Source organism: Eleutherodactylus coqui, chromosome 6, assembly GCF_035609145.1.
Source record: "Eleutherodactylus coqui strain aEleCoq1 chromosome 6, aEleCoq1.hap1, whole genome shotgun sequence".
Classification (NCBI taxonomy): Eukaryota; Metazoa; Chordata; class Amphibia; order Anura; family Eleutherodactylidae; genus Eleutherodactylus; species Eleutherodactylus coqui.
In genome coordinates, this window is record NC_089842.1 from 150728430 (window position 1) to 150753639 (window position 25210).

The window sequence follows — 25210 nt, forward strand, 5'->3', positions numbered from 1 at the left end:
AGACCCAACTCTTGTAGTGTGACCATCATCTCCCAGTCTACATAAGTGGGTGCAGCTGCCAACAAAGACTCATGGCCTGGTTCAGGCCATAACGGTTCAATGTTTTACAGTAGACCCAGCACATAGCGTTGTTCCAAAGCCTCCGAGAATACGTTATAAAAGATCCTGAACCAGGCATTATTGCTGGAAATGAGGTCTTAATAAACAACAAACAGCAATCTCTTTATCAAGTCTTTCCTCATCACTAAGGTAGTTTACTTCCGACCATTACCTGGCTGATTAATAGGAGCTGTTCTCCCTGTAAAACAAGCCTTTTCAACAGTCACTGTAATGGGCTCTAACTAGTGCTTACGCAGTAACCAGGTTAGTTCTCTATACAGCAGAGACTCCCATAAGGTCAGATCAGAAGAGGGACTGAGGGAGATGGCAGGCTCCAAGCGCTTTCCAGAAACAGTCCGTTAATTCAGGCTTCACACCTGTAGGGCAACTGCTTTGGAACTCATCCACTTAGCACATGACACTCCGAACACATCCTCTGGCCTTGCTCTCCCCACCTTTCAATCAGTGATTTCCCACACAGAACCAGCTGCTTCTCACACCCTCCAAGTCTAAGGGCTCTTTGACACAAGCGCATAAACGTCGTCATTTTTACACCCAGCCAATATACGCGACATTCTGAGTCATTGGTTTCCAATGCATCCATTCATATGGCGCGTAAAAACGTTGAATCGTGAAAAGTGGAACATACGTGACCAAAATACGTGTCGGGGGATATACCCTGGGCAAAAAGATAGTTCTGGAACTATCTTTTGGCCAATATATGCTGGCGGGTCCCATAGACTCCTATGGGAGCAGGGGAAAAAAGAGAAGGGGAGGCATTTTTGCAGCGGTCAGGTGAATGGGTGAGAAACTGATAATTTCCCTGGCGGGAAAAAGTCCTTTCATGTGATTTTACGGCGCCCGTGAGAAAATGTAAAAACACCGAACGTGTGAACGAGCCTGCTCAAGATACCTGTGATGACTGGAGGTAACTGTACATGTAATCACTATTACTGTATAGAGCTGTTATCTGACTATTATATGGGGATTTCATTATTTAGACATATACCAATGCTAAAGTGCTATGTTATGAACATAGTTTAACAGTAACAGTTTAAGTAAATATATACATACACATTTCAGAATACATATATGTATACACACACACACTTTTTCAGGGAGGGGCAATTCTTAGCTTTGCTCTGAGGCCCCATGAGTTCTATGTATGCCCTTGAACACCCCCGAAGTAATACAGAACCCAAACCAGGCCTCCTAAAAAAATTGAGATCCTAATCTAAACACACTCTGTGGCAGCGTTGCTAATTTGAATTTTTCATTTTTCCGAACTTATCCAGAAATCAAACTGTCAACATTTTTACTAACACATCGCAAAAAAACACCTTGAATAATAAAGATTAAAAGCACTACATGTCTGTAGGACAGAATTCGGATGTACATTCATTACCACTAGAGATGAGCGAGCATACTCGCTAAGGCAAACTACTCGAGCGAGTAGTGCCTTATTCGAGTACCTGCCCGCTCATCTCTAAAGAGTCGGGTGCCGGCAGAGGGCGGGAGCGGGGGAGATCTCTCTCTCACTCTCTCCCCCCGCTCCTCCCTGCTCACTCCCGCAACTCACCGCTCTCCCCCGCCGGCACCCGAATCTTTAGAGACAAGTGGGCAGGTACTCGCATAAGGCACTACTCGCTCGAGTAGTTTGCCTTAGTGAGTACGCTCGCTCATCTCTCATTACCACCATTTACTTTGAGTTGTAAAATAATAATTAGTTGTATAATAAGTACCACCAGCCTCAAAAAATTCATGGACACTTAAGAAAAAAGTCCCCTATTTTTACAGACTCTCCAGAAACATGTGGACAGTTGGCAACCCTGCTCTGCACCTACTCACCACTCTTACAGTCCTCTACACTCCCAGGCACGGTCTATTGTAGCGCCCAGAGCTGAAGGCAACTGATGGAATGAGGAGAAAAGTATTGTCAGAATGCGGTACCCAGGAGACTTGGCAATGGTAAGATCTGAGGTAAGTGGCCAGGCAAGTATGGAGGAGAGCAGAGGAACATACAATTAGATGAGTAGGGGCTGTAATCTGCTCTGACAGCAGAGAGGCTGGCAATATACAGTAAGAGAACCCCGACGGACGTCTTCCAACATCGGAGCTGTACAGCCCTAAATCATAATGTCTTCAGGAGGTCAGACAGTGGATTGGAAAGGGTTAATGTGTAAAGATACAAAAATGTAAAAAAAAAATCCAAATAGTTCCAATGTTTGTCAGAAAAGGAAGCTGTCAACATTTTGCCTCTAAAATGGAAAGTCTGAATGCAGTGTAATTTCATGACTCACTCAGTGCTAGATTGTTTATTTTTGCTAAAGCCATGTAATTAGTGGGCAGTGTCCATATATCATTGCTAAAGTGACATTTAGGAATTGTGTTGGAGGATTATTTTGAGTAAAAAAAAATACATATTATAATGATATGCCATATAAAACACACAAAATAACAATGCTATAGCAAAATCCCCCTCCCAGACAGAGAAAAAGTTTTTAGTTTTTTTTAATTTTCCACCCTTCTTGCCGTTTGACTGCCATTGCAGGTCCCACTGAGGTTGGATCCATTCTTTCAGGTATCACCAGTAAGAAACTGCCATAGTTCTAGAAGGATACTACTATTACAGTGTAACGAGTTAGTGCTCATCTACACATCTATGCAGTGAATAGAATCCATGGGTTCATTCACATCTGCATATTTTTCACACAATTTTCAGGTTGCATAAAAAAAAAGACGCAGCATATCCTATATTGTTGTGTATTATACTCCAAAATAAGCCCTAAAAGTAAATGGGCCAGCACATGTATGCATCACTGCGTATTTACACATCCAAAAACCCAGAAGGACAAGCATCCGCATTCAATAAGTAATTTGTGGTCCATGAATACTCTACTCATGCCTATGTATATGAGTTTTTAGACTTATTTATTAGTCTGGAAAAGCTGTTGACAGTCTCAATGAGAGCTGTCACGTCAGCCCCGATGGTGGCCACCCAGCTTCCTCTTCATAGCGGATTTGCGGATTTTCTGCAACAGAAAATCAGCAGCAAATCTGCACCGATTGATGTGGATTTTATCCCCTCATTTAAAGAGGTGAAATCTGCACTTAAAATAAGGCCTTACTCACACATGCAGATGTCACCTGCATATTAATACGCGGAGCTAAGAGCCCATTGATTTCTATTGAGCTCCTCATTCCTGCATTTTTATACATTGCATGGAAAAAAACAAAACAAAAATAAACATATCCTAATTTGGTGTGTGATGCAAAGCAATATAGGCTGTGGGGATTTAACATGTGCATTTGCTGTGTACTGTCTATTTTACGCAGGTAAAACATGGGACACATACACCCTTGTGACTGAGCCTTAGTGCTTATTCACGCGAGCGTATATCAGCCAGCCAATACACACTACCATGTGCTGCATGGACTAGGCGTAAATGCCATCGGGCGGAGGGAGAGCTATGCTGTCTTCCCCTTCCCTCTCCCATTATAAACAGACTGTGGGGGAGGGTAGAGCGAAGCTCCCTCCCCTCCCCACAGCCAGCAATGGGAGGGGTCAGGCAGGGGCAGTGCTAGGCTTCCCTCCTGCCCGTGCTCTTGTCCGCAGCCAGCAATGGGCGGAGATAAGGGGGAGGGAGTTTAGCTGTCATTGGCTCTCATAGGAGGCTATGGCAGCGGTCGTAGTCAGGCCAAGAAGATAGTTCCAGGATTAGCTTTCCTGATGGGTGCTTTTATGCCACAGGAATACACTTGTGTGATCTGATGCATTGGAATCCAATGCATCAGATGTTAACGTATATCGGCCGTGAAAACGGTGGCCGATATATGCTGTGTGACTAAGCCCTAAAGCAGCACAAATTTAAAGGTTGTGGATTCAAAATCCGCATGAATTGTCATTTCTGCTTCAAAATTTGTGCAGAATTTTTCTGTATTAAGTAGATGAAGTTTTTTAAAATCTTATCTACTTATGTTGTACTGTAAAATGCTGCAGCATTTTTTCCATGTGCGCATGTACAGAAGCAGCTTTCACAAAGGCGATGTTCTCTCCGATGCGATGCAAACATGCAGCGTATTTGCGCAGCCGACACATATTTAGACCACGTGAGCCCGGTCTTATGCAACCACGACAAACAACTGGAAAGGGACATAGCAATTCAAAAATTCCTGCCAGTGGCCGCATCACCGATATCCTGATGTAAAGATACAAGGGCAGGTAGACCATCACTTCAACAGAATGCAGACAGGCAAACTGCTGCACTGGAAACCATGGGCTTCACATATATGTGTTTTGTAGCCCGTGTGGAAGCAGCCTTATGCCTCCTTCACACGTGCGACAAAGTCACGCAATTTTCTTGCGTCGTGACAATGCTGCAAATTGCATGTATGCGACGCCCATGCTTTCCTATGGGTTCCTTCACATTTGCATTGTTTTGTAGCATGCTACATTGAGAGTCAAAAACCTGGTGGGTTTCGCAATATGCACGCGACCAGTGAGGTTTTGTAGCCCATGTTTCCCTATGGAGCCTTCCCCTTCGTTGCGTCGCATAAAAAAATGGGATTTTCATACGGTGCGATGCAACTTTGACAGTAGGAAATCCTACTGTCAAAGCCCTAAACTAAGCCCTAGCTGCAGAACAAAAAAAAAAAATAAAAAAAAAAAAAAATTCTAAAACCAAAACACAGAGGCGATGTCCCACTCTGGCCCGTTTTCTCCCCGGTTCCTGGCAGTTGTAATCAGCAGCTCTTCTAGCCAGGGATTAGAAAATCTGTGATTGGCTGAGCATCACAGCACTTGGCCAATTAGAGGCAGCGCTTCCTGGAGGTGGAGTTTTTTTTTAATCCCCGACCAGAAGAGATGCTGAAGACAACTGCAAGGGACCGGTGAGAAGATGCAGCGGAGCTGACAGCGCTTCTTAGGTGATTTTTTATATTTTTTTTCTGCAGCTAGGGCTTATTTTTGGGGTAGGGTTTATATTTAAAGTCCCCTCCCCAAAGATCCTCGAACATGGTGCTACAAAGTCACGTGACTTTGTAGCGCCACAGAATTATAGTATTGCTGCGAAACGCAGCGACATCGCGTCAATTTTTTTTGCAGTGATAGTGTTGCCCATGTGAAGGGGGACTTAAGCCCATTGTTTCCAATGAGTTATTTCTCATGATCAATGTTTTGTAGCTTGAAAAGAACCCATTAGAAACCACGGGTTTCACATACATGCGTTTCATAGCAATGATTTTGTGGCCCGTGTGGGTGCAGCCTTATTCTTGCACATAGATTGGGCATAGGAAGGGTGTCAGTCCCACCAACATAAATCCCAGCGGGCTATCCTGCACCCCACAATTGATCCACATTAGTACTGACACACCAGCAGTTTAACACCAGGCTGCTAAAGTATTAACCAATACCTGATATTCATTTAAAATCTGCAGAAGCAATCTGGCTTTAAAATGCTGTTCTTGGAGGGAAAAAAAAACCAAAACATGTTTTTCTAATCATTGAGCTACAAAATACCATTGGCAACAGTGGCTCTGTTTCCGGAGGAAGTCTGCCATGTTTTTCTAATCTCATACAAACTCCTTAAACGCGAGTCAAGAGGGGTGAAGAGGGACGACACACGTCACAGGCTTCTCGCAAACCTAGCCAGAAACCTACTGCACAGTGATAAGGGGCAAACACCCCGAAACAGCTGTCTGTACATGGATTCTGGCTTAGTTTCCTATTCCCAATCATTGTTTTACAGAATTGGTCAAGTCATCCATTGATTTGCAGGAATGCTGCCATCCAATAGGTGGCGCTGCAGAGATATTGTTCCATCTTCGTTATTTGTAACTCTCTAAATAAAAACACACCAGACTTTAAATAAAATGTTATCTTTTATTTAAAATAAAAAGCTTTTATACATAGTTTTAAATCATCATATATCATGTCTGAACACAATACTATGTAGTAGGTCTGAGGTGTCTCATGCAGCACTTTGCACAGAACAATGGCAAAACAGCACTCTTGGGGAAAAAAAAACAAAAAAACACGTGCCCAGAGGTCAGATTTCTGGAGCTTCATGAAAAACATGTAATTTTTAAGGGGCCATCTAGAACTAGAAAAACATGCCTACCGGTCTATGGGTTACGTGCGCTATGCCAGTCAAGTCCCATTGAAGAGAATGGGGCTGAGCTGTAATACCACGGACACCCATAGACAGGCATTTCACTGTTTCTATAGGAAAGCAGCCATACTTTTCTTATCCTTTATGATCTCTCGGAAAGACGTACAGGTGATAGACATTTGCCACCATGTTCTCAAAATATTCAAACATTATATGGATTGTGGAATATTGTATTACATCAGTCTATATATTTATGTGACGGCAAACCTAGAGACTGTATTTATCAAAAACGGTCTAACAAAAGAACCAGCCTGGTTGCCCTTAGCAACGGCAAATGGAAGCTAAACTCCAATGGGTTGCTATGGCCAACAAAAGCCATTCCTCTCATCACTTTTGATAAACTTCTATAGAGTTAGAGTGAAAAATCAATTTTCGTGTGCTTCCCTTTGTCTGCAAATAAGATTTTCTGAAACGCTCATACTTCTATCGGAGGAACACAAGCATTAGCACCAAAGCAGTTATGTAAATATAGTTTTATATAGAACGAAGTAGTGTGTGTATACTTTTAGGTCAGAGGCATAACTTGAAGCTCCCGGGCCCCGATGCAAAACTTGTAACAGGGCCCCCAACTATAATGCTTTATTCGTAGTACTGGGCTCCCTATATGGAGAAGAGAGGCCTTATGGGCCCCCTAAGGCTCCTGGGCCCGGGTGCAACCGCATCCCCTGCATCCTCTATAGTTACGCCCCTGTTTTAGGTCATTAATATCTTGCTTCAGATACTACTACTTGTTGCATTTTTTTTTTTTACATCGAAATGGTCACCATCTTTGACCCTTGCTGCCCTCCCCCCCTTTCCAGATTTTACTGGGCATGTATACTTCAGTGATAAAACAAGAACTTGAGGTTGCAGTGAAATATATTTAATACTAAAAATGACAATAAGAGTACATTCTTAAATGCAGATTACTATAACTAAAGAAAAAAAATAGGTGATCCTGTAACTGAAGGAAAATTAATAAACACTGTACAATTTTATAAAATTTGTGTTTTTACATAAGTTATACAAAAAAAAAACCAAAAAAACAAAATTTAACATACTTCATTCGACCTTTACTTCATATAGTCATGAAACGTTGCATATCTGGCAGGACGACGCTGGTGAACACTACATTTTTGTTTAATACTATATGGTGTAGACAGTAGGAGAACTAAAAGGAAACAAACATATAGGGAAATGTAAGTGAACTATATGTACCAACAGCCCATACACAGTGGGGGCGGTCAATAACATCATAAAAGCAATTTGAGGCAAGATGTTGACATCATTTTGTCTATAAAACTCCAACTACCTCATTGGATTAGCCTCATTTGGCCCCTAGCTTGGGCTTTAAAAATGGCTGCCAGCTCTCAGGTATGCTCCAGGTGCCCCTGTAAATATTAGCATTTTCCTTAAAAGGCTACAGTGTTCTTGAAAAAGCACAAAAATTGATCAGGATTGACATAATATCCAAAAACATTACAAGCTAAAAAAGTTTCATCAAAAGGGCTGAAAAACCCCAGAAGGTGAACTTTTTGGGAACCAAAATATAAAAATACATGCAGTAGACCTGATTATTGTGTAGTTATAAAGTCTAAGCCCTTGATCATCGTCTATAGTGAATGGCTTTTAATTCTTGCATGTTCTTCAGTCTACAATAGCCATTACGCCCCTCAAACCACTGTCAAAAACAAAAAAAATCATCCATTTCCTCCTTTTTTTGGACAGAAGGTGGTACTTGCAACATATTGTAGTATGGAAGTGCTTTGGTTAGTGCCCACAGCTTGTTAAATGCAGAACTTTCATAGGGAGGATACATTTCAAGCTTATGTTTATTGTATGTTTTTTTTTCCTTAAGCAGCATACTTAGAAAAAAAAAAAAAGAAATAAAAATTGGAAAAAGAGCTCTGGTAATCTTGGAGGAGAGCAGTGGGTGGGAGCTAAGGTCTCACACCCATCCACTTGTGAGTTTGAAGAACATCTCTTCATCGAGACTTTCGTTCTGGTCCTTGGCCCGCGTAGACAGGAAGATGTATCCACCAATAAATTCATGAACTACTTTGCAATCTACTTCTGTGCATATGAAGGAGAGCCTCATTTCATCTGCAAACTCCACGGTTACCTTTGAGGAGAAAAATAGGCTTCCATTATTGACCGTTTCGAAGAGACTCTCAAAAAGAAAAGAAACCCCTACCCAGGAGTGCATTTATACAGCCACCATGGTCAATGAATTTATGTGAAACTATATCATTATTAGCAGGGTTATCATGCTAGCCCATCTGAATGATGGTAGTTCCTATATAGTTATTGATGTGGCTGGAGATTTGAATCTCTACAATGGTCCCCATGACTGAACTTCTACAAAAGCCCCTTCAAGGGGATTTTTCTCTCCAGTGTAGTGGAAAATCCTGCTGCCTACATCCCCCACATTTCAACAGCAGTTTCTGAAGATGGGGCATTTATGGCTGTCCGTTAACTTTGCTAAAAACAAAGACTCGGGTATTCCCCTTGTTGCAATATCTTTCTTGACTAGAAGGGTTGCGCCTTCAGTCCACATGTTTTTTATTGTCTTCAAGCTAAACGATCATGCCCCATTTACATGGTCAACAACTAGTGGTCACGCGGCACCTTACTTTTTCCCTATACAGAAAGAAAAATCCTTCATTCACAGTTCTTACAAATCTCTCCACTGCCTTTTTCAATTCTATTTGGATTTAAAAAAAAACATGGTTTGTTCGTTCACTAATCGTTTAGTTTAAACATCAATCGTTCAGTCATTGTCATTCACTTATATAGTTGACGGAACGATCCCCTTAAGTAAACCATTTATCTTAGTGTTTAAACTGAACCCCCGAGCAATGAAATGGAAATGAGCAGAAATCTGCCAAAAAGGAAGACCTATTCAGCAGCTTTTATTAATGGCCAAGACAGGTCCCATCCAGGTTCCATCCATTTTTAAACCCTGACGGTACCAATAATGAGATCTAAATAGTCCCCAGTCTTGTTAGCGCATGTTATATTATAGCAACCAAGTATATATAGTCATAACTCAGGGCTCCTATGGCGAGCCACATACGATTCCAAAACCACTAGTTGCGGACCACTGGGATAGGCCAATATTACAGTCCCAGAAAACACCTTTAATTACTTAAAAGGTCAACCTGAACATTGCCCCCTCCCTAAATACGACCTAATATATATGATAATTAAGGCTAGGCTTACCATCTTGATTTCCCAGTTGACGTTCCACTGCTTCATGTTACTAAATCTCCATGTCTTAATGGCATCTCCAGTGTTGGCATCCATTCTGATGAGCCGATTATAAGCAATACCAATCAGCTCTTCCTTCTTCCCACCTTGGAACCTGCCGAAAACAATTTGCATTCATATGTAGGATAGCTGAATAATAATAGAGATCCCCCTTTTCTTATACAGCATACAAAGCTTGTTACATCTCCCAGAATACAACACAAGTTGGTCATCACTTACACCTACCTTGCAAGAAAATGGGTAATGCCAAATTCTGGTAATGACTGCCATGCTTGAATGAACCGCATCTTGGCTTCTATTAGACTCATCTGAGCAACATTCTGGTGCGCTTCCAGGATACGGGCTGTGATCTGAAGAAAAAAAAAAATCATTACACCAAGAAGAATCTTCATCTAAACATCAGCATCAAGATAGAAAATATATGGGTCATTGAATATATAAGATGTACAACTTTCTTATAGACCATGAACCAACTCCTTAGTTTGCAGTCAGTAAGTGAGAACATTCTTTACATTCAGACTATGGCTGGCCTTTTCTACATGTGACTAACGCAGTCTAGCTTGTAGAGGGGACACCAGGATGATGTAGCCTAAGGCCGATCTCCCCTCCTTAGGTATGCTGGCCAAGTCATGTTCTTCCTTCACGTGGCAGAGTCTTCTGGAGCTACATGAATCATCCTCCGCCTGGCTTGGTCTCTTCACCTCTGATGTGCAGAGGCAATATTTTCAGCCCAATTGCTCAGTTCTGCTATTATATTGATGAGCTTGGTTCTGGTACTGTATTTATTCACGGAGCTGCTCTGGATATGCTGCCATTGTCATACACACATGCATACATACACATCCAAAAATCTTTTTCTCTCATGATTAAAGCGCAAAAAGATGAATAAATTCTGCACTGGATGCTATCTAACCCAAGTCTGACAATTATTCAGAGGCAGCAGACCTTTAGATACTGTAGTATCTCAGTTGAGAAATGGATACAACTGCATCCAGTCTAGGCAAAACTCTGTGAGCCAACACATAGATTTCAGCAAAGTACCAGAGAAGTTTCTGTAGTTGCAAATTATGTATCGGTCTAGAGTCCAGCACTGCCAGATATGTACTAGTTTGCATCATCTGAATGCAAACAATGATATTCCCATTTACCGACAAATTTGTTGAGAACAGAGAATATTTGAAAATTATTAAAAACTTTAAAGCAATTGTCCAGCTCTTAGGTCATCGATTTTTTATCTTTTATCTTCAGAATAAATAAATCTTTAATAATAATAAATAATAATAACTCTATTTGTATAGCGCCAACTTATTCCGCAGCGAATAAACTCAACAGCTGATCAGAAGAGCAAGCCAAGATCTGGCGCAACTCTATTCGTGTCAGTATTGCTTAAGGAGACAGAATGAGAATTTAAAAAAGGCATTTTAAAAAAGTTAAAAATTATATAAGAAAAGAGCATTAAAAAAAAATAAATAAATAAAAAAAAAAAAAAAAAAAGGCGGAAAATACGAGAGAAGCACACACACTTTTCTCTTCTTCTTGTCTTACACAAGTGAAGATAGGATTTAATCTTATTGTCGGGCCAAGTATTACTTGAGGTACTTAATCTATGTCCTCATCTGAAAATAATAGACACCATAAAAGTTAAGAGTGAGATGTAGGAGTTGGCCCGAATTGTTCTATTTTCGGTTATTACAGGATATGTTCATTTTCTTTTCACAAGGTCCTGCGAGACCTTCTTAAAATTTTAGTTGTAAGAAATTTTTCAGATAAAATGATTGAACAATAAAAAATGATTTTAGATTTTATCTGTATTACCTTTAATTCAACATCAATGTATCCCAATAGTTGCTGAACTACCAAATGGTTTTGGAAAGACATTAAAATATAAAAAACCTCATATGCAAGTCTAAAAGCACAAGCTAGAGTGTTAACCAAATCTGCTGCATCCACATATTACAGTTCTGTATAGGAGACAAACGCTGGATTCTCAGTCTTTCAGGATTATAGAATGGCTGATTAAATGGAATTTCACTTTGTGTATTCATCCATCCAGTCGAAGTCTTTGGCCTGTCAGTTAAATCATATGTCCAACAATCCAGTAAGTTAGTGGAGAAGAATTGGAATCCATGGAAAGAATTAGACATTTCCATCAGGACGGAGGCTTCGTAAGCAGAAGACTACTTAACTCCAAACAGGGAAAACTTGTATTGATGCACAAATATTAAAGTATGAGAGCAACATAAGATAGTCAAAGACTTGCTGACTGCAGCAGTATGTCTGTCTTATGTATCTGCGTAACAGTTTGTGTCCGCTGCTATTGATAAAATGTAAGTCTCTGACAGCAGACTACAAGAAGACATCCTCAACACTCATGAGCTGCGGGCTAGCCCTGTGCACACTACCCTACAGTGCTTGGGGTGAGAAGGGGCAAACCTGCAGCTTATGAGTATTGACGGCTTCTTGGGAGTCCTGTGTAAGAAATGTACATTTTATCGATAGCACACAAAACTACTTCAAAAGATGCACCACAGACATTATTGCAATCAGCGTGCTTGTCCCTACCCAATACTGCCCTCAGAGGACAGCATAAAGGTGGTAACAAGTTCCCTTTAATGCCGACACATCTTATATGTAGTATTTTAAGAGGGTTGAACTGGGAGACTGAAAAATGCCTCCCCTATTCCAGACTGTGTGGCAGATTTACTTACTGTGCTGGGGGGATGAATTACGGTATATATCCATTGTTTGTTACTACATAAACAAACCAGAGGAACTAGTTAAAAACTCAAGTTATCCTTTAGGGCTTGTGCCCACGGCCGGGTCGGATTCAGACTGTGAATCTCGCAGCAGAATCAGACCCGGCACTCACCAAAGACCCTATTCTAACCTCTCCAGATCTGCCATGAGAGTGTCGGCCAGCGATCATGTGCAGTGTAGCGCATGGTGCTGGGGTATAATGCAGATTCCCGCGATACCTCCACTGTGCCCACAGCACGGAGTATCGCAGGACGGGCAGCTTGCATTGACTGCAATGGAAGCCATCCGTGCTGCGATTCTCCCCCCACAAGCGGAAGAAAAAAAATTAATAAAGCGCAGCTGATTTCCGCTCGTGCGCAGGGGAGGATCATTTTACACAGCATGTCTATAGACAGACATTGCTGTGGAGATCGCAGCGGGTGTCTGACCATGATTTCCGCAGCGGTAATCCGCCCATGGGCATTCAGCCTTAGAAAAGGTGGATGTAGCCTTATCTACCTATGACAACTTGTTAATATGACTAGCCAACTTTAGTGACTACAGTTCCCAGAAGCTACTTGACTTGAGGCCCTTTTACACGGAACGATTATTTTTTAAAGCCAATCACTGGATCGTGCGAATTTGAATAATCAGCGTTCAGTGTAAACATAGCCAATGATTGAATGACAAACGAGAATTTGGTCGCCTTTTGTTAGTCGCTCATTTTATGCAGACATAAAAATCATTCCCTCGTTCGCACATTCTTGCATGTGAACAGCGGTTGTTTAGTCATTGAATGCAATTCTGAATGATTTATCTCCCTATATAAAACAGGCTTCAGACGTCAACTCTGTTCTCATTCGCTCGTACAAACGATTTATCACTCTGTGTAAAAGGAGCCTTACTATTATGTAGATTTTCATTATCATTCTGTGGTCCTGCCCTTCTTCCAGACCACAGTTCTATAGGATTTGTGCATTGGGGTACCTAATAAGCACATTCAAATCACATCAATGTATCCTTGCAACCTTCCACTTGTTATGGGATGACAAGCATTCCAGAACCGAGAGGCAAACTTGTGAATAAACGGACCATCAAGTAAACTCAAATAAACTACGAACTTGCTGTAATTCCTAGTCTACAACTTGTCTAGTCCTCAGCCCATACAGTCATGTTATAAAATAGCATTAAATACTTCGAAGCATTGATACAATTAGTTATTCTACATTCAGGAATCTGAAGGTGCAGTACACAGTTATAAGAACAGTAGTCCTTTTATTAGCTAATTGCATTTCTATAATATCTGAAGAGGTTCCACATTGAAATCGACATTCTTAGAAAAAAGTTGGAAAATGTGTCTGTTTCGGCTTCCACTACTAAATGAAAAGCCAATGTCATACCAGATACAAACAGGTAACCCAACTGTACCCACATGTAGGTATGTAGAGAAGTTAATTATAACCTTTTAGCAAATCGCAATTTATAAAAAACACAAAATGCAAGTTAAAATCCCAGCAGAAAATATATAGATTTTGAGCAATCTTTGGTTGGGGTAAAACATCTTAAAAAGGCAAAGCATGATATGAAAAATTTGCCAACTGAACACAAAAGTCCTTCTGCTTGGAACTTACCAAGTCTCTTACATAGCCTGGCTGCAGGTGGCAATGCCGAGAAATGGAAGATTATAGGATAAGGAGAAAGATGGAGATAAAACAAAAAAAATTCAGATTAAAGCCAAATAGGCAAAAGAAAAAGGATCTGCAGTCATCCGAGGACAAAAATAAAGCAGAAACAAAAGCAAAATGAATGCAAGCAGAGTGAGTGTCAAGAGTCTGACGTGAAAGCGGGGCTTGTGCTGCAAATGGTGGAGGATGCAGGCACAACCGTTGTGTTCAATGCCTTTATTCAGCCCCATGCCAGCGTATACAAAAGCAGGTATTAGTGAGTAATAAATGCAATACTGATTTACCATAGGGGTCATTAAACCTCCACAATACAGCAAAATTCCAATAATCTAGCATCCACAAGACAAGTGAGAAGCGTCAGTATCCGGCAACCCCAAAAGGAAAATCCCACTCCATGATTATATAGATTTACATAGTGAAATATTACGTTTTAGTTCAAGTGAAATTTCAATTACATTAACCAATGTCCTAAATCTCTCATTGCTGAGCAGCCAGCTGACAGTGTATCTGCATTCCACACATTCCCCTGGCACAGCACATCCTACTTTATACTGCAGCCCAGTGTCATGAGATTCTGTGGGACAGAAGCGTCCCAGCTGACCTCAGGGACCATTAACAAGAGCCACTTCCCGGATGTAGCAACCATGCCGTTAACCCTTTGTGCTGCTTGATCCTGTAAGCAATGCATGAATGCTCAAAGCCTTGTGCCTAAATCAAGGCAAGACAGTGTGCCAATCTCATCAAAACCTTTCCATTACCTGCTTGTTCTTGTACTTCTTTAGATACCGGGGTGAAACAACACATTCTGGGTTGATATCAGAGTTGACCTGGTCTGGAATGAACTGTGGGTCAGGGTTCAAATGCTGCATTTTCAGGAAAGACAAAATGTTCTGGACTTCTAGGCTGTAAGAACTGTCTGCCATGGTCTTGCCCTTCGATGCCAATCTACATGCTGCCATCCATTGAGCATACTGCTTTTCCTGCAAGATTAAGTATAGTTCGTTTAACTCTTCATGATAAAGCACCATCCTAAACCATGATCCCCCTAACAGAACAGAGATTATATCTATCTGCTACATATTCTTAGCCAGATCCAATGTCCATGGCAAATTTAAAGTTTGGTCTAGAAGTTAATTCATTTAGAGGCCATAAAACTTGTCAAACATGACCATCAGGTCCAGAAGACCCAACCATTAGCAAGTTGACAATGGAGTGGCTCACATACTGCTTTCCAAAGTCCACGGCTCACATTGTTGGGGTACGTTCACACATGGTGGATTTTAGTGCATATTTCCTGCTGCGGATTTTAATATGGATGCGCAGCAGATTTTTATTGAGGAACTAAAGTCTGCTGCAGATTAATGTCAAAATTCACACTAAATGCAGATTTTGACCCAAAATTTTCAGCTGCGGAAAGTCCACAGCAAATCTACCACATGTGATTGTACTCTAAGGCCTCATGTCCACGGGGAAAAGAAGAATTAAAATCCGCAGCGGATTTTAACTCTTCTCCTGCCCGCGGATCCGCATCCCATAGGGATGCATTGACCCCCCGCGGGTAGATAAATACCCGCGGATGGTCAATAAAAGTGATTTAAAAAAAAAAATGGGGCATGAAAAAAAAAACAAAAAAAAAAAACAAACGGACCATGCTCCATTTTCGTGCGGGTCTCCCGCGGGGACGGCTCCCGCGGGCTTCTATTGAAGCCGTCCGGATCCGCAGGAGACAAAAATCGGAATTTACTCACCGGCTCCGGTTCTTCCCTTCGCCGTGGCGCCATCTTCTCTCCGTCGTGGCCAGATCTTTTTTCTTCGGGATGGCGCATGCGCGGGGCACGTCACCAACGTCATCCTGCGCATCCGCCGGGCCGAAGAAAGAAGATCCGGCCGCGACGCAGAGAAGATGACGCCGCGGCGAAGAAAGGATCCGGAGCGGGCGAGAGGTAAGTTTATTCTTATTTTCAGCGCTCATGTCCGCGGAGCAGGAGGGACCCGCTACGGATTCTCCATGGAGAATCCGGAGCGGGCCTGATTTTCCCCGTGGACATGAGGCCTTAGGCTTGGAGGTGTCACCAATAATGAAGTCCACCAGATATGGGGACCTCAATCCTAACCCTATTCTCAGGCCTTGAATAACTTATGGGACATGCATGTAAATCACCTTACTAAAAGAATAGCCCACAGCTATATCATGAACATTCAATGACCAAGGCCAGTCTTAGGTGAGCGTGTTTGTGCAGTGGCAAAGGGCTTATTGCTGCTTCTACTACAGTGGGTGCCAGCACCTTGAATCATAGTATAGGTTAGACATTGTATAGCACTGTTACTTGGCACTGCATGATGGCATTTAATTAGGTACTGGGTGCCACTGCAGAGTATGGTGGTGCCAGCACTGTAGAGCACTTATTTAGGCAACCATAAGCAAGTATTATTTGACCAATGTAAGGCATTTTTATTAGAGCAACATTTAGTACATGACTATACACCACAGGGAATTGTGTCAAATATTGCACAGGGCACCATCCAACATGCTGCCAGCCCTGAAACCATTTTCACTAGGAGCCGATTATATCCTAGAACTAGTGAGAATATTCATGCTGCAGCTTGCATTTAAATCTCTTACATTTTCACACCGGAGCCAGATTTCATTCATTCCTTCAGCAACTGGTATGAGGAGCTTAATGATAAACTTCTGGCTAGATATATTAACATCTGGAGTTACTTCACAACCTGGAAAACAGAGAATTGGTACATTTTATTGCCCCAAGTTCTCATAGAGAACATTGATATTAAAATATGGCTCCGGACAAGAACATCACATATGCCATAATAATTATTTGCATCTGGATGAAGATTTAGCTGTACTCCATCTCATATTCTCCCATAGAATGCACACGAGCCTGGAAGGGAAATTACAACTATATGACAATGTATGGTTGCCCAACTGCTACACCTTACGAAATTCCCAGCACCCGCACGCTCATGGCTCCAGTTTTACCCAAAGACGGTTTGTACAAATCTCATCAGATGTTCCAAAAAAAAGTGCTGCACCCATTCACAAGTTTTTTTGGTATTGCAGCTCAATCTCATTTACAGAGAACTGAGCTTTAATACCAGATAACCAATAGATAGGTGTGGCACTATTCCTAGAAGAAAATCATCCATGTTTATCTAATCCTAGACAACCCATTTAAGTACTGAATGATAAGTGTTGCTAGACACCCGAGTAGGTTTAAGACACAGCATAGCAACAGGTACTGCAGCTCAAGTCCGATGCCAGATTATTTCCAGGCTCCTCTGAAGAACCTATGAGGTCACTCACTATAGCTAGTGGTGTGCATGGACATGTGGCACCAGCGTTCCCTAGGTTAAGATAGCTACCATCCCTAGAGCTAAAGTAATAAAGTGTTGTTGGGAAAGGTGGGGAGGTTTACACCATCAGGAAAGACTGGATCCTTGATGGTGGAGGGTTTGCCTTCTACGAAGTGAGCCATCAAGTCAACCACACATCATTGAGAAGTCATTATCACCACATTAGGATCTCTGCTCCACCTGGCCAACAGATAAAACCAAAATGGTTTACAGCTCAAGCCAAATGTTTTGATACTTTAAAGGTTCCAAGGGGAGAGTAGCAAATCTAGTTAAGGAAGACTGCAAGACAGAAGTCAAGCTCCTGATGAGGAATCAAATATTATCTCATTATAGAGAGTCTTCAGGTTTATATAAAGCAGGGAATGCCAACTTAGATCCAACTATCTCTGCCAAAAATCGCTCCACATCTCCAGAATGATAGAACTGTACTCCAACAACTACAATGAGGACCTACATTCCACAAAACTCAATCACCAGCTTTTGGAGTAGGTCAATGTCCCTAAAAAGGTATTACTGGCGCCATGTATCATGACTCTGGCTTGACATCATTTGGCAGTCAGTGTGTTTACTGCACAGCTAAACTGGGGAACTGGTGACTGTATAACTCAACTTGTACTTCTAACACTCCCAAATAGCTTACATTTAATACAAAAACAAAATGCCACATTATAGAACATGCATGATTAGTTTTAGTTCAGTCAAACGATTTGACCTTCCAACACTACTATAATACTACCTCCACCACATGTACAATATAACTACTATACTACTGTCTGCTATGTACAGGAATATTACTACTATAATACAGCCTCCTATATACAAGAATATAACTACTATAATACTGCCTCCTACGTATAAGAATATAACTACTATAATACTGCCCCCTACGTACAAGACTAGAACTACTATAATACTGCCCCCTACGTACAAGACTAGAACTACTATAATACTGCCCCCTACGTACAAGACTAGAACTACTATAATACTGCCCCCTACGTACAAGACTAGAACTACTATAATACTGCCCCCTACGTACAAGACTAGAACTACTATAATACTGCCCCCTACGTACAAAACTAGAACTACTATAATACTGCCCCCTACGTACAAGACTAGAACTACTATAATACTGCCCCCTACGTACAAGACTAGAACTACTATAATACTGCCCCCTATGTACAAGACTAGAACTACTATAATACTGCCCCCTATGTACAAGACTAGAACTACTATAATACTGCCCCCTATGTACAAGACTAGAACTACTATAATACTGCCCCCTATGTACAAGACTAGAACTACTATAATACTGCCCCCTATGTACAAGACTATAACTACTATAATACTGCCCCCTATGTACAAGACTATAACTACTATAATACTGCCCCCTATGTACAAGAATATAACTACTATAATACTGCCCCCTATGTACAAGAATATACCTACTATAATACTGCCCCCTATGTACAAGAATATAACTACTGTAATACTGCTCCAGCTCCATGTACAAGAATATAACTACTATAATATTGCTCCCGCCCCATCTACAAGAATATTACTATACTACCGTCTACAATTCTTGTACACAGAAGGTAGTGTTTTAGTAGTTTGCTATGTACAAAATATATCTAATACTATAGCCACCAACACTCCTTTTTATAAACTTACCCCTCAAGTTCATTTGGTGGGCTGGGGTTCCATTAGATTCTTCTTTACTCTTGTAGCAGGATATGGAAGTGTCTTTGAATGTGCACCAATACTGCTTGTAGCCTTTAAGAGTCAGTTTTTTGGGTCTATGGTGTCAAGAAAAGAAACAAGAATAAGCATTTTACTTTTACTTACAACATTTGTAACTTCTTTCCCTTATACTTAGGTCATGGGCATGTAATCAAATGATCATCAGTTGCTGGAGGATTATCTATTTCCAATAAACCAGTTTCTCAAGATCCACCTTCCCAAGACATCAGGTGGTACAGTCCGTCAGTCAATTTTTCATACACAGAATCTTTGAAACACCATGCAGAATAACTTGTTTGCCAAATGTCAGTCCTGCACCTGTAATCTGGCCTCCACTACTTATATATAGACACATGTTCAGAAAGCCTTTGTATACATGCATAGGACCAGAGTTCTGAAAACCCTATAGAAGTATATATCTGCGTGATCACCACAAGACCAAGAGACACTTAATCTTTTGAAAGTAAAGCATGACTGTTTCTAGTCAAGGATATTGAAAAAACTGAGGAATTTACACAAAAGTATATTAGAAATTTATGTAGCTTTGTTAGCTATTAAATGGAGTGAGTAGCAGATTAATAACTGACCAACACATTGCAACAGCCTCTTACCTTAACAGTCACATAATACAGGGTGCGATAAATGGCACCTATATGTGATAACTTGATCAATTGAGGTCTCACTGCAGAGACCCCCACCGATCTTGAGAACAGGGGTCCCCTGTCCTCCTCTGCCTGTCACTACAGAGTTGCTTAACCCCCCCCCCCCTCCTTCCCCCTCAGCTACACTGATATAAATGGGGTTCAACTAAAATACCAGAAAAAGCCAATGGAGAAGTGTGCCATTATTTTTAGGTGAAGGCAGACATGTTTTTCTAGTCCCTTTAACAAATCTGTTTTGTTAAAGAAACAGTAAAAAGGTAAGGGTCAGCACTGTACAGGTGATCACAGGGCATCAATTCCACAAATTCCAAATAGGTAGAAGTGATGACATCACAGGGAATCCTTGATAGGAATGTTGCTGCTTATCCCTTTGCATACACCCATAATAAAGTGCGACACTGGTAAATAAAACTGCATTTTCAAGCATTTATATTAAAGGGTGAGATCTGGATATTTTTGGCTGTGACTTTAAGTAATCCCCGAGTAGACCTGAATTCTGTGATTTTTTTTCTTTCAGGGTGAAATTCAGCTTACACATATTTATATAGAGAGTAGCATGCCTATTTTTTTCTTTAAGGGGTGATTTCAGTTTTCTTTTCCTTCCATATCATTTGTAATAATTTAATCATCACCCCCCATTTTAAATAGATGTATTATCCTGGAAAACCTTTTTAATAAGATTTAGTAGCTTCAGAATATTGCTCCCATGGCGCCTACCACACCGGAATTGGAGTTCCAATTGAATGTTTTTTGGCAGAATCAGATCATTTTTTTAAACAATGAGGATTCCATGTACTCTTCAGATTTGTTTGTCTTTCTGCAATAAATTAAAAGGAGATCATCCCCGCTTCAGCCGCCATGTGTTCGGCATGGAGGCCCTTGTTCAGATACTGCCCAGGCAGCCCTGGAATGCTTCCAAACTTCAATTGGATAAGCAAAGCAAGAGATGGGGAGTTAATGAACTGGTCCTATAAATAGAGCCGCTCCGTGCAGCTTTTGGAAGTGGTGCCTCTGGTGCTTGACATTTCAGGAGTTGTAAGGGAAGAGCAGATTGGGTTACTGCCACCCCATATTTTGGCAGATCTGCTATTGTACCTCCCTGTGCCCCAGGGGTCTCTAGTGTCCTGACCTTTTAAAAATCTCTTGTGCCTGGAACACAAATAGCACTTGGAGCTCGTGGAGACTCATACCATGTCATTTCTGACGTGCCAACAGCCTGTGGAACAGTTTTTCATCTGCTCACAAACAAGACACGGGCAGAGAACCAATTTTTTTTTTCTTTACAGGGACGTAGCCAGCACAGGTGTCGCTTTTATTTCCCAATTTATACTTCCTTCCCATATACTGAGCCAATGGAAAATCCATCAAGACCATAAACTTTATAGTAAAGAGGCAAGACTGTTATATCAGTTTGAAGGCATTCAAGAGTAAGATTTTTTGTCTAAATAGATCCAAAGCTCTGCTCTGAATTAGGTTCTTCATATGTGTATCTGAGCCTCTGTTGCAGACTCCAGCATATTGGAAGGGCAGCATGCAGTTTTACTCTCCCCCTCCCCAAATAACAGACACTACAATAGAATCCGGGGTCCATCAGGCATGGTTAGTGTCGGCTGTGTGGTATATTTCAGCTTTCTGATATGGAGCTTCAATTTCTCTGCATATACAGTTAAATGATTACATTTTGACTACCTGCAGCCACCACTGGGGAGAGCTTACTGCATACTTTTTTTAAATTGAACTCAATAACACAGTGGGGCTTATTTACTATTGCAAACTATACCAGAAAACTGTAAAACATGTTTTGTGTCATATTTACCATGCATTTTAAACACTTTTGGACACTTACTGTGTCTGCCAAAGGGGCATTCCTTTACAGAAAATAGGGCATGGCTTTAATGAGATATTGGCTTATTTTAATAAATCTGATACGTTTTAAGACTGACTAGTTTACATTTGCATTAATGGTAATTTTACATGAGCCGATAGTCACCTGAATAAAATCGCTTAAACGAAGGATTATAGGAGACTGTCATCCAGTGTAGTAAGCAGAAGACCCGATAATCCCTCACTTGTTGTCATCGCTTGGTTTTTAGCCATTTACAGCGAATGGATGCAGGTGGCCGGAAGAGATCTCCAGTGCACTCTGCCTCAATTCAGTGAGCGATCATCGCTCCACATGAGAGCACAGGAGTGATAATCGCTGGGATGGCCTTCGTGCACTTAAGTGCAGGCTTAAGTGTCCAACAATTGTCCCATATAAAAGTACCCTTACCATTAAACAAGCCCCAGTAATTAGAAAGCTCTTAAGCTCCCCCTAGTGGTGGCTGCAAGCAGCCCGATTTTCATAATTTACATGTTGGATTTAGACTGTACCAGAAAAACGGATATCCAATCCTTATAAAAATATAATAAGAGGTTATACAGTAGAGAATATTAGCCTTAAAAATTGTATTAAAAATGTATAGCTTTACTTTAGGACACATCTCTTGGCATTTTATGTTACAATATGACAGTAACAAGGCTTAAAAAGCCAAGACTCTAAGCCTATAAGTACTTATTTTTTGTTCACTCCCACGATTTCCATCCTCCCAGAACAAATGTATTCCAAGCTGGGTGGAGTTTAGCCGAAGTATGACTGTGTGCCAGCTGACTGAGACCTCCGATGTAGAGGAGGGGTGACGCCCATTGTGAACACATTTTAGGATCCACCTCTAGCATGCTAAGCATGTTCATAAATTACTGTGATTAGCATATGAATTGCATACGTACTTGAAGATTTTTAAGTTGTCTGTAAGTTCTGGAATGGAGGTGATGTCACCCTAAAAGCAAAAAAGGCATTACTTTAAAATGCAGTATATTAAAAAGGATAATAAGGCTACCTGCAGAGTAGCATAACTGAGTTGTGCCCAAGAAACTCCGGATTCTGCACCACTGCTATGCTTGCAGCTACTGGGGAGGTTTTGGGAAGGGACTGCAGTTTTAAACTAATGATCTGGCAGAACACGAAGTCTTTATGAGAACGTGACCTTTAAACATTCATTAGCTTATTGTTTAGAAAGACAACCCTGCCAGCAGCATCCTGACACACGGGACTACGGTATATAGACACAAATGTAGGAATCCGGCTCTGAGGAACTAGGAGGATACCGGACTGGTATGAAAGGGGACTGTGCCAAGGAGGATGCCAGATACAGCTGCTCTTTTCCATTTGTCTAATGACTTTTCTACAGTAAATTGTTCAGCATTTACTTATTCTGCTCTACAGTGAAGCATTGCAGAAAGTTATGGCACAACCAAACTAGAAATTCCACAACACAAGGAAGAATTGCTTTTCAATCTAATACTGGTGGGTGGGTTTTAGAGGAGAAGAAAGTCAAATTCTCGGTGGTTTCCATTCTCTTCATTGAGGACAGCCTGTCTCCTGTGAATGGGATCCTGGCCATCTGTTAGCCCATTCTGGTTGACCGTCGAATCATGTAAGGTCTTTTAGAGGGGTATTCATGTTAGAACATCTTGTCTAATCAAAATGATGTGCCATAACATCGTGATCAGTGAAGGTCCAAACTATGGGAACTCCGCTGATAGAGAAAATGATGGAGTCAAGGCTTCTTTAGCTTCTCTGCACTCCATACAGCAATCCTCCTGTTACCCATGGTGGGTGGCCAGGGCGCCACAGTGATGGGAACAACTCTGCAATAGTCGGGTGCCAGCCGCCTGTAGGTAAGCTTTTGGGCGCTTATGCGTCTGTCATCCCGTGTGGGGGATCTTAAGAAAACATGGCCGCTTTCTTCCAAAAAAAAAAAAAAAAAAACCACTGCATCTGTCCACAGGTCATGTGTTAAATATAGCGGAGGTGCAATACTAGACACCCTATGGACAGGTCTGAAGAAGGTAGTTATGTTTATTAAATCTTGCTAGTCAGATTGCACTAAATCAAGGAGTGATGGCATATCCCTGGCCATACAGTTCTCTTTAGTGCATTAACAAGAAGCTGACTTATGAAAGTTGATGGTTAAAATCCTTACCAAAATGGTTGAGGTCTTTCCTCCCTCTAGCGTGATCTCCAGATCTGACAGCGCAGCATCAACCTCATCAATTTCTTTATCGCTATTGTTGTAATGATTCTCGGATGACATCATGGAAAGCTTATTTATATGATACTGCACACACACAAAAACACAACAAAAAAAAAAACTTATTACAATATCAATAGTTTGGAACACATCAAATGTCTCACATTTTGTATGTACACATATAGTAGAGCTGAGTTGGTCATTTGGCACTACTTGCGTTATTAGGACTGCAGATAACATTACGGATTTACGTGGATGCTCAATTTCAGCTCGGCTACATTGAAAAATCACATCAAAAATTGTTTTTTATTGCGTTCAACTATGGTAGTGTCTTTAGGTGGACGTAACACTACTGCCACACTTTCCAAGGTGAGCCAAGAGTGGCCGTCACTGGTGGTGTCCTCAGTGAATTTGAAAGGATCAAATCTAGAAGGATCAAATACATGAAAGCCATCCCCTGCACCAACAGGTTCTACAAGGGGGCTGATCATACATAGGATGCAAAAAGGGAAATCATGAGCCCCCACGGATGCCAACCCTGCCAGATACACAGTGATGAAGCATCAAAAGCATGGAGAACAAAACTGGCCAAAAGTCCTTGAGGCTCTGGAAGACTTCCAGATATTCACTTTGATCTTGGAGATTCGTTGTGTCATATGTCAGATTCTCACAATCTCCACCCCTGCAAACCCAAACTACACGGCTGCTCAGCACTGGGATTGCTTTTCCGCTGCGCTTGCACCTCTTTTCTCAACAGAAACAAACCAGTTGCAGATGTTCTACAGAGCGCTGCCCTCCTACTGGCTAAAGGATATTAGAAAATCCACAGGAATTATCTCCCATCTACCCTGAAGACATTCCCGCCAGATCCTCAGCAGAAAGTGGGCATGAGGAACACGCTCCGAAATTCAATAAAACCACATGAAAGACATCGGTGAACAGAAGTAGGAGGTGTAGTATTCTGTGCATAGCGTATAATAGACTTGCATTCTGGCCATGTCCAATGGATACATTTTATGGTTTAGGGGGGTTTCTAGTGATGAGCGAGCATACTCGCTAAGGGCAATTGCTTGAGCGAGCATTGACCTTAGAGAGTACCTGCCTGCTCGAGAGAAAAGGGTCGGATGCCCCCTCCCCCCCCCCCCCCCCGCTCACTGCCGCAACTCACCTGTCACCCGCACCGGCAGCCGAACCTTTTTCTCAAGCGGGCAGGTACTCGCTAAGGGGAATGCCCACTCGAGCAATTGCCCTTAGCGAGTATGCTAGCTCATCTCTAGTGGTTTCACATCTGCACTGGGGAGCAGGAAAGGGAAACCCCCACGTCTGAACAGCTGTCTCTGGATGGAACCAAACAGCGCCAGATGGATGTTATTGACTATAATGGGGGTCCACCCGCTTTGCGACAGAAGAAAAAGTGCTGCATGCAG

General features: G+C 41.6%; 1 protein-coding gene across 4 annotated transcripts in view; it reads right to left on the reverse strand.

The window, feature by feature from the left end:
* Window positions 1-5966: 5966 nt before the first annotated feature.
* FERMT2 (FERM domain containing kindlin 2) overlaps window positions 5967-25210 on the reverse strand; it is a 77443-nt gene continuing 58199 nt past the window's right edge. For 2 of the 4 annotated variants that reach the window (XM_066607983.1, XM_066607985.1), the window contains 9 exons: window positions 23736-23870; window positions 22480-22529; window positions 18980-19104; window positions 16563-16669; window positions 14698-14919; window positions 13886-13906; window positions 9744-9868; window positions 9471-9612; window positions 5967-8370 (listed from right to left, as the gene is read on the reverse strand). In XM_066607983.1, the coding sequence (XP_066464080.1) occupies window positions 8197-8370; window positions 9471-9612; window positions 9744-9868; window positions 13886-13906; window positions 14698-14919; window positions 16563-16669; window positions 18980-19104; window positions 22480-22529; window positions 23736-23870 (1101 nt within the window). In that variant the 3' untranslated portion in view covers window positions 5967-8196. The remainder of the gene's footprint in view (window positions 8371-9470; window positions 9613-9743; window positions 9869-13885; window positions 13907-14697; window positions 14920-16562; window positions 16670-18979; window positions 19105-22479; window positions 22530-23735; window positions 23871-25210) is intronic. The other 2 variants (XM_066607984.1, XM_066607986.1) reach the window with 1 other exon arrangement.